General features: G+C 44.1%; 1 protein-coding gene across 1 annotated transcript; it reads right to left on the bottom strand.

The window, feature by feature from the left end:
* Positions 1-3,597: 3,597 nt before the first annotated feature.
* hopx (HOP homeobox) lies at positions 3,598-9,035 on the bottom strand. The gene is made up of 2 exons (XM_079745520.1): positions 8,701-9,035; positions 3,598-5,175 (listed from the first exon to the last, which is right to left on the bottom strand). Exons 1-2 carry the CDS (start codon positions 8,848-8,850, stop codon positions 5,098-5,100), a joined length of 228 nt encoding a protein of 75 aa, XP_079601646.1. The 5' UTR covers positions 8,851-9,035; the 3' UTR covers positions 3,598-5,097.
* Positions 9,036-10,268: the final 1,233 nt, after the last annotated feature.

Raw genomic sequence — 10,268 nt, 5'->3', positions numbered from 1 at the left:
CAGGCCCAAGACCACCCACCCTCACTTCCAGAGCAAGAGGCAGGTGGGGGCCCCAAACACACAGGTAAGCCCCTAGACCACAGGAAGGGGCACTGAAATACATAAGTAGATGTCGTAGAACACAAGTAGGGGCCCTAGAACACTGGCAGGGGCCCTAGGACACAGGTAGGCCCCTATAACACAGGCAGGGCTCTCTAACACTGGCAGGGGCCCTAGGACACAGGTAGGCCCCTATAACACAGGCAGAGCTCTCTAACACTGTCAGGGGCCCTAGGACACAGGTAGGCCCCTATAACACAGGCAGGGCTCTCTAACACTGTCAGGGGCCCTAGGACACAGGTAGGCCCCTATAACACAGGCAGGGCTCTCTAACACTGGCAGGGGCCCTAGGACACAGGTTGGCCCCTATAACACAGGCAGGGCTCTCTAACACTGGCAGGGGCCCTAGGACACAGGTAGGCCCCTATAACACAGGCAGGGCTCTCTAACACTGGCAGGGGCCCTAGGGCACAGGTAGGCCCCTATAACACAGGCAGGGCTCTCTAACACAGGTAGGGGCCCCAGTACACAGGTTTGGACCCTAGTAGACAGATAGGGTTACATAAATCCACCTGTAAGTTAGATCAGAGATAGGTTACAATCACCTAGTTATTGGACAAAGTAAGGAGTGAGTGAAGAAAGGGAGCACTTACTTATATCTCAGTTTAAAGTTTTTTAAAGGTTTCAAATATTTGTTTTGAGGGTGACAATTTAATTTCTCCTTTCCACCACATATTTGATTCTCGATACAAACCGTTTTGCATTGATGGCCCTCAATGCATAAAGCTTGATTTGAGTGGACCCTTGTCCACCAGGTGGTGGAGAAGGGGACCTCTGAGACCCCCAGAGCACGGACCAAGTCCCCCAGACCGGAGCCCCTGTCTCTACCCAGGCTGAGGCTCAGCCAGGCCTGCTACCAGCCGAGCCGACCCGAGGAGCCCATCCGGACTGTAAGAGGCTTGGTTTGGGTGTTACTCATCTCTGTTCACTCATTCATTTACCCAGAACCTGTAATATATATTTTTTTTTTGCGAGAGTTCTGTACGATTTTTGGCAGACGATTTTAATCATTTTATGTTATGGTTTTATGTATAGGCCTATACTTTTTTTTTAACATACTTTTTGTTGTTATGCAGCCTTTCTGTTAAGCACTTTTAAATGTTATGCAACTTTTTTTTGTGTTAAAGGGGCTATATAACCTACTTACTTACAGTCACAAGATTAATTAGTAATATCAGCTAATAAATAAGTATAATTTATTATAGAACTCAGAGCATTATCTGTTATACTTTAGTATTATGTGTCTGTTCTGAACTATGTATACTGTAGTATTGTGTGTAGTTATTGTAGTATTATGTGAATTTACTGGATTATCTGTATATACTGTATCATTATTTCTTTAACATTTTCTGGGTATACTGTAGTATTATGTGTAATTGCTGTAGTATTATCTTTCTATACTGTAGTCCTTTGCATAATGCTTCAGTATAATCTTGATATACTGTAGTATTGTGTATATGCTGTAGTATTATGTTTAATGAATGGTGTTGTCTACCAGGTTTCCATGGCAGCACGGCGGGCTAAAGCTTCCCCTCGCATCCAGCGGCTGGCGACGCCCAAGCAACTCCCTGACGGGTACTCCCCCCCTTCATGAACATCACTGGAGCCCAGGGCCCAGATACCCACCCTGACCCCCACCAACACACACTTAGCCCCAAGGCTACATGTCAAGTAGCTGATTAATAAACCAAAATACAGTGTTTGTTATGCTGAGGCAATGTTTTTTTGGTCTTTTGGTTTGATTATTATCTTTCTGGTCACTTATATTGATTATCTGCGAACTGGAGACTGAAGAAATACAAATAATTCCTGCTCCTGTTCAAAAGATAGTTTTCAAGCATTTAGCTTTTAACTTCTATAAACGGGGGTCCCCACACACAAACGACATATATAAAAATTAGGGCTTTTAAAATTCGCGCGATAATAACGCGGTAACGCAATCTTAGTTTCTTTGATTAATAATATGCGCTAAGCGTCGGCGCATTTTCCACATATCCTGCATTGATGGAGACAATTTGTAGCTTTTATAGCTTTTAGCTTTTTATAGCTGCTAGGAGTAAAGGGTTCACAGTTCAAAGCAGGATGTTTTTGGCGGGTGATGAGCCGCGGTGGCAGTCAAAAAGTCGAAGTCAGCTTTAAGGTCAGTTAAAACAAATGTCCAAGACAAATAGAAGAACCAAATTTTTGTTCGTCTCTGACCTGCAGTGCATTAAGCATGAAATAAAATTGGTAAATGAAATAAAATAAGATAAGTAATATGTACAATAATAAATTCTAAATAGTGCAAAAAGGTCTGTATAGTGCAGAAGAAAAGTAAAAGGTCCAGGCATCTTTGGGTCAGATGGGAGGGGGTTTCATATCCCAGAGGTCGTGGGGGCAGAGGGGAAGGAAGGAGAGAAAGAGAGGGGAGAGAGTTGAGCTTCCGAACAGCCTGTTGGAAAAAAAATGGATCCCAGTCTGGTGGAGCCGGCGAGGAGAGGCTGTGGAGGATGTGTGAGTGCTGGCTGGGGTCACCACGAGGCTGGCTGCTTTGAGGGTGAGGCGGGTTCCATAGAGGTCCAGGGGGGAGGGAGTGGGGCGCCGGTGATCTGACCAGCAGGCTTCACTGTGCGCTGCAGGGTCTTGCGGTTGGATGCAGTGCAGCTCCCATACCACACAGTGATGCAGCTGGTCAGGATGCTTTCGATGGTGCCTCTGTAGAAGGCCTCTGTCCATATTATTCAATTTACAGTTGGCAGTATTTCACAATCTGTCTGGTTTTCTTCCCACATAATTGTAAACCAATCAGCAGGGCCACACTAAGTTTGCTCAAGGCTATGAATCATCAGGCAGTCTGTTCGTATTTACAGGACCTTTACGAGACCTTTCAAAGATTACAATCTAAGAAGGACGTAGATGGGTTGGTGGAGATCTGACCGATCTATTCATGGCATACCAAGACATTAGGCGAAACAGTACCCTGCTGATAAACCTAATCTGGGATTCAATTTAGCGATCAATGACCTGGGATTACCAAGTAGGGTAGAGAGTTAGTCGAGGGAGGAAGGGAAAGAGAAAGGAAGGAAGGAAAGAGGAATGAAGGATGAATAGATTGATTGATGGATGAATGGGTTCCTGGGAGGGAGATAAGGAAGGAAAGAAGAAACACAGAAGCTTAGATGGAGGGAATACTGAGGGAAGGAATGAGGGAGGGAAGTAAAATAGTGAATGGAACGGAGGGAAGGTCAGAAATAAGGTTAATGAGGGAAAGGACTTGAAGGTTCCCTCATCTTTTTCAATCGACGCCCAACGTTGCATATTAATCAGCAAATATCCTTAACTTCTTTGACTCTCAGGTATCATTATTTTAAATCAATGAATTCATTAAATATGAGTCACTTCACTCTCTCAAAGTTATGAGAAACTTTATTCTTTCTTGCCAGGAACTGGACCAGGACACGTGGTCCACGAAGTGGACCACCACAGTAGCTGTGAAACATCCAGAGGGACAGATTGCTCTCTGTCACAAAGAGTCTGCCTAGCAACACACAATACAAGCCTCCATTCACAGTCCACACTTTGGCCAAGCGCTCGGATTGGCTCCAACACAGAGCATACAGACAAGCCTTGTTCCTCACTTCAACCAGAAAGACGTTGAATGAAGACACTTGTAATTCACTGACTTCTGTCTGTATGAGGCTGGCTGAGTACAGCCCTGTCAAGCATACACACACACACACACACACACACACACACACACACACACACCTACACACATAAACATACATACAATATTATTTCTAGAATGTGTACATACATTTGTGTGTGTGTGTGTGTGTAAATATATATATAAATATATGGAGGTGGGGGTGGTGACGGTGAGGGTGGTGATGGGGATAGTGACTGTCATAGTGGGGGTTGTGCTGTTGCTGTTCAAAGAGCTGGGAGCTCCATTTAATGGAGGGACAGGATGTTGAAACTATAGCAGGCATGAAAACAGCTTTCTGTGTCAACACGCTGGTTTACTGCGGAAACCAGCAGGGAGCGGGCTATCATCTGCTTTCAACAGAGAGTTCAGTAACCGTGTGTGTGTGTGTTTGTGTTTGTGTGTGTGTTTCCCACTCTAAACAAACGTTTATAAAACAATAAACAATTATTCTCATTTTCTCAGGGGAGGAGGAAAATGCCCATTGGCCCAGAAACTCAAGACTGTGAGTTCTGTTTATTATTCCTATTTATTTTGATAATGGAGCTAATCAATTTTCTTAACTCCATAATTTATTTGAACTATCCAAGAAAATTGTATTAGTATAGCAATTAGTCAGTTACAGTCTCAACAAGCTTAACGGGCCTTCATTATGGAACTCCCCCTGACCCTAAGTCCACAGTGTAAGCCACCAGACACACAGATTTCTATCTATGCACACAAAAACACACACACACACACACACACACAGACACACACACACACATAAACACAAACACACACACACACAGCATGTCCACCCCTTCCCCCCATTGTAACCTACGTCCTGTGCATATTTTTTTGCCCATTCAGACGTAGCTTCAGGCTAACAAAGCAAAAGACAGTCCTTTTCAACATAGAATAATACAAATAATATTAATAATGTTTATTAAGTTCAGCAAATAAGGTATTTATGTGTTGGCAACAAAAAAACAACTAAGACAACTAAGCACACTTCACATTCCCGTAAGCTAAAATAGCTTCATAGATATGGAGACAGGAGAGGAGGGGAAGAGGAGGAGAGAGAGCAGAAGCGGAGGAGGAGAGGGTAAGAGGTAGAGAGGATAAGGAGAGAAGGAGAAGAGAGAAAGAAATGAGAGGATGAGAGGATGAGGAGGAGGAGGAGGAGGAGGAGGAGGAGGAGGGACTGGTCTCAGAGCGTTGGTTCTCCTGCAGCAGGTCTACGAGGAGCTGATTGGTGATGACCAGGTCCCCGCTGTTCTCTAATCCCGTCCCCTTTGGACAGCCACGCCCTTCGGGTTACCCACGCCCCCTCAGTCGTTTACGGACCCCAGCTCCGCCGGCAGTCCCTCCGCTTGGCGCCACAGAGCATTACGGCACCGGAACCATTTCTACAATAGGGAGAACATTTGAATATGTTGATTCATAGAGATTCATTAAAGTAAAAGTGACAATTAAAAAATTACTAAAAATATATTGTTATCAGATGGGTTTTATTCTTTGTAGACAGCGGTGACGCTGAGGTTATGAGGATTTTGTCTCACAAATCATACTACTAGTCTGAATCTGGGTGCACGGGGCGTGTCCCCGTCATTTGCTTCGTCTTTGTTTTGATCCGCTGGGGGCGGAGATCTGTAAGCATGTAATTGGCCAACAGTGAAAACTAACTCGGAAAAGCACTAGTAAAACTTCTCCTGCAGTCGGGGTGAAGAAAAGCCTATATCAGAAAGAACATCCTGTCCCTGACACCAATGTTCCTACAAAGTGTCATAAAGGTTTAAAATAAACACTGGGGACACTTTTTAATACACTTTTACAAAATCCTCTTCTGAACGCTCCAGCTTGCCATTAGCGATGACAATGTATGATGACAACTCTGAATTGTAGGAATGCTGAATGCGTGATTTGGTAATCTTAGTCCTGGCACGGTTCAAAGACAGATACCAAAACCTGAGTGAGGTCATTGTTTTTAGCAGCGACCATATCCGATGGCCATGACATCTATATTCCTGAGAGCTAGCTAAGGTGGGGCAGCTCAGCTATTTTGTCAGCGCTGGATTTCTGTAAACATCCATAGAGAGAGAGATACCACCAGACCTGGAGGCAGCAGAGAACTCGAGACCCTCCAAGTTCTGTTTATTCATGATGTCACTGTGACCCTAACTCAGCAGAACACTGCAGCGGTCCAACATCATGCTACACAGCGACTTCTAAACGGATGACACGCCTTATTGTATTTTGTGGGTTCTCCCTGAATTGCCACAACAACGGTAACAGCGATGACATCGTACCACCAAACTGCCGGACTGCAGGTCCATCCACTGAATGACAGACTGACCGACTAGCCAGCTGACTGAATTGCTGATTGACTGACTATGCGATACCTACTACCTGGCTGGCTGTCCAAATGAATGACAGTGGGGTTTTGGCAGGAGTTTCAGAGCAGTCTGTGTTTTTGAGCAGTGGAAAATGAAGTGATTTCTTCCAGTGAAGAAACGGATTCTGAACTTTGGAACTTTTACCCCAGTATCAAAACACTGCGCCTCATTCTGTGGGTTATTCTGTGGTGTAGTCTTGTTCAGTATTGCCTCATATCTTCCCTGCATAATGCAGTTCTAAACACATTGTTCTTGTTAATCGGTTCTGCATATAATGATTTGATACATATCTTATGGAGATGGGGGAGTGAGAGAGAGAGAGAGAGAGAGAGAGAGAGAGAGAGAGAGAGAGAGATTTTCACTCTTTAACAAACAGTAACTATATGAAACATAACAAAACATGATGACAGCGGGTGTGTTTGTGTGTGTGTGTCATGTAAACAAACGGATGTGAACCAATCCCTACTTCTCACGCACCGCAACATGGGTGACAAATGTGGGTAGGGAAAAGTGACAAAACCAATTGCGAGTTACACAAAATATTCTAAATCGATCGAGAGAGAGGTTTGAGGGCAGCCAAACAAATATTCTATATTCAGATTATGTTTTGAGTAAAACAAACACAACGATTGTGTTATCAATTTGCCTCATGTTTTTTTTTTAAAGATTTTTATTAACATTAGGATTCAATTGAGGTAACAGAGAGAGAGCCCAGTAGGTATAACTGGTTTGTTGGTGAAACCAGATTAGGGCCTATTGGTTTGTTGTATTAATATTAATAATATGTCTCTCTCACGCTCTCTCTTGCCATCCCTTTCTGCCTGTGTGTCTCTCTCTCAGCAACCAGAAGATGAATTTGCAAGTCAAATGTTTAGCTTACTTTTCATGATGTCATCTCATCGCAACAGTTCAGGTACGCTTCTGGGCTAGTCGGGGCAAATAAAGCCTAACCAGCGATCAAACTGAAAATAGCCAAAGGCCAACCAATCAGGAATTGGCCCTATACTTTCTGTTTTTAAACCTCTGTTTAACTAGATGGTTATTACACATGAAATATTACTATAAATTCATAAAATCACCATTCTTAAAGCTGCGCAAATAAGTCGTTTTCCCTCTGCATGTCGTTCACACATGAAGCAAACAACACTGGTTCAATCCAACATAATTCACAATGTATGTCCAGGATGGACAATCTGGAAAAAAGTTAATTATTTAGTTAAGTACAATTTGTTCCCTAACCAGTCCCTCCAGAAAAACGCGATTATGCGATCGCGTAATCAGCCAAAGTCCGCATATTCATGCAGGGGCCGCAATTTTTGCAAGTTCCCGCAAATTCATCGCATAAAATTGCATTAATATACAGCATATTTCATCGCATTTTTTAAGAAAACGTGCCGCATAATCAAGGATTTTTGGCCGCAACAATCCCAAAAAAAAGCCGCATTTTTCTGGAGGGACTGCCTAACAAGTGGCTCCCCATTTCTAAGTGTTTATCAGTTGTCTCTGGGCTGCCAGGGCATTCTTGCTAGCTTCACTTCCTTCGACGTCTTGTGTCTTAACATTTACAGACATCTGCCACCTCTGTACATCCAGTAGGGTATTTTCCATATGCACGCTTCCGTTTAGTGAAGAACTGCAGAAAGGGTTAAGCAGAGGTGAAGTGGTGATGAAGCGTGACAATTTTAGCTGAATATCTGCTTTCAAACAGGCGTCGTCTGTTTACAAAGGGCAACAATAATTTCCATCTTTCCTACGATTCAGATTACCACAGATATGGCGAGATGGTTTGGAGAGTTCATCACCAGAGCGAACAATTAACTTGTTATCCCTTAATTTGAATAGTAGGGCCTACACTAAAACGAGGATGAGGTCCTGTGTCTGGTTTTAAAACGGCTCATATCAGGATACAGAAGACAACTGGAGCAGGTTTCGTCAGTTGAGACTTTGTAGCTTCACGTAAAAAGCTACAAAGTTATTGTCTCTGCTCACACATGGACAAAAAATGCTCCTCTTGAATTGACAAAAATGGACTGCATTTATAATCATGTGTGCGTAGATCTTTCGCAACATTGTTTCCCCCATTAGCATAATTTGGGATGGATGGTGCAGGCGGAAAACAGCCCAGCCTTGAAAACTATTATAGGCCATTCCAAAAGTATGGACAATTAATTGTACGCACATTGATCCGTTCAATATAAGGCTAACCGCGAATAAAGTAGCCCACATCTGATGACCACATGGTGTGTTAATACACAGATAATCTCATTGTCTTATCTAGGGTCCAGCAGGTTAATGACATGGAGATTCAAGTGGTAGCCCAATCTGGTATAGGTTTAAAAAAGTTGAACTTGTGGGGGGGGGGGGGGGGGGGGGGTTAAAGAATAGTGGAGGCGCGTAAAGCCAGAATGAAACTGAAAACGCACAGCAAGTGGCCGAAATCCACACACGCAGGATCGATCATGCGATGACGTTTGATAAAGCTGTTTAGTGAGACCAAAGTCGGTGGTTAAAGCCGAGAGCATCCAATCAGATACTCACTTGCGTCTCCTCCTCCGTTAATCCACACTCGGCTGCGATCAACATGAATGTTGTCTCGTCGGGATGTCTACTGACTGTAGCAAAATTATGCTCCAAGATCCGGATCTGATCATCCGCCAACTGCATACTTTCAATCGTCCGAGAGGCCATGTCTATCTTCAAAATAATCGACCCGAGAAGAACGTTGGTCGCTGCTGTCAGGAGAGAGCTGCACTGCTGGGCTGCGGAGTTCCCGAGTGAGAAAATAGTTTATAACATCAGCTGGTGAACTGAACTCTTACACGCCTGGGTGGGAATGAGCCCTCTCAGCTCCGTGTGAATGCTGAAGAGTGACGAGAGAGAGAGAGAGAGAGAGAGAGAGAGAGAGAGAGAGAGAGAGAGAGAGAGAGAGAGAGAGAGAGAGAGAGAGAGAAGCCTTCCTCATCCAGACCTCCCCTTCAAGTAGGCTTATACACTCATACACGAGTTGACTTGGACAATGTAAACTTCTCATCGGAGGAGATTAAGCCGACTTTAGGCTCGAATTATAATATTTCCTGTAACTCACAATTGGTTTTGTCACTTTTTCCTACACACTTTTGTCACCCATGTTGCAGTGCGTAAGAACTAGGGAGGGGTTCACACCCATTTACGTGTGACACACACACACACACACACACCCCAGGTGTCATCTCTCTCTCTCTCTCTCTCTCTCTCAACTGAGAACTGAAACTGTGTCACCATGACAACATCTTACCCCCCCCCCCCCCACACACACACACACCCTGAGTCGCTGCCTCATTGTCTGCGACCTTGAACCCATCCCCTAGATATGAGTTGTACTTCCAAAACAAATAAAAGCGGTGTTTGTCTCCTAAAGTGTAGCAGATGAGCCAAAGTTGACCAGATTGAGTTCTTTTCAACCATAGGTTTATGCAGACGATCAGGTAGTCTTTATCCCTCCAATGAGAATAGCTACTGAGGTGCTGCGGACCGGCAAGATAACACTGCTACCTGTTTGGTGCAGGTGTTGTGTTCAAACCCTCTTTCACTGCTTTAATCTAGACCCTGCTTGCGAAGTACTTTGTGTTGCTTCTACCTAAATTTGCGGGACTCAAAGCTGGTTATTCTGTCCTTCCACCAGCATAGCGCCAGTGGTTTAGGTGGCCAATTCTTTTAAGCAGGCGTTCTTCGTTGCAACTCGAGCTCATTACACTGTCATTTCAACAATGACATAAATGTACACTATGCATTTGTGACCGCACCTTAGCTAGCTTTTTCTGTTATATGTGTCTGTTGTTTCAGGTTGTGGATGGTCCTGTCTATTATTACTAAGTTCTTTAATGAAGCAGCTCATCCATGTTCCACCCCTTTGTATCCGACACAGGGCTCCCGTTTGATTGTTTCTCTCATTCTGATGAATCAGGGATCAGTTTGGAAGGCGAACGTCCATGCCCCGTAGTCAGCCACATACAGATGCTTTGTGTACCCAAAAGTCCCAGAATCCTCTAGTAAACAAACAGAGAGGACTGCTGAGTCAACACACACACACATGCACAGATGCAGATACAAAGCATCTGTTTACACCA

Source organism: Pollachius pollachius (genome assembly GCF_949987615.1).
Source record: "Pollachius pollachius genome assembly, chromosome: 10".
Taxonomy (NCBI): Eukaryota; Metazoa; Chordata; class Actinopteri; order Gadiformes; family Gadidae; genus Pollachius; species Pollachius pollachius.
The sequence above is the reverse complement of the archived record's forward strand: the minus strand, read 5'-3'. Positions and strand labels throughout refer to the sequence as shown.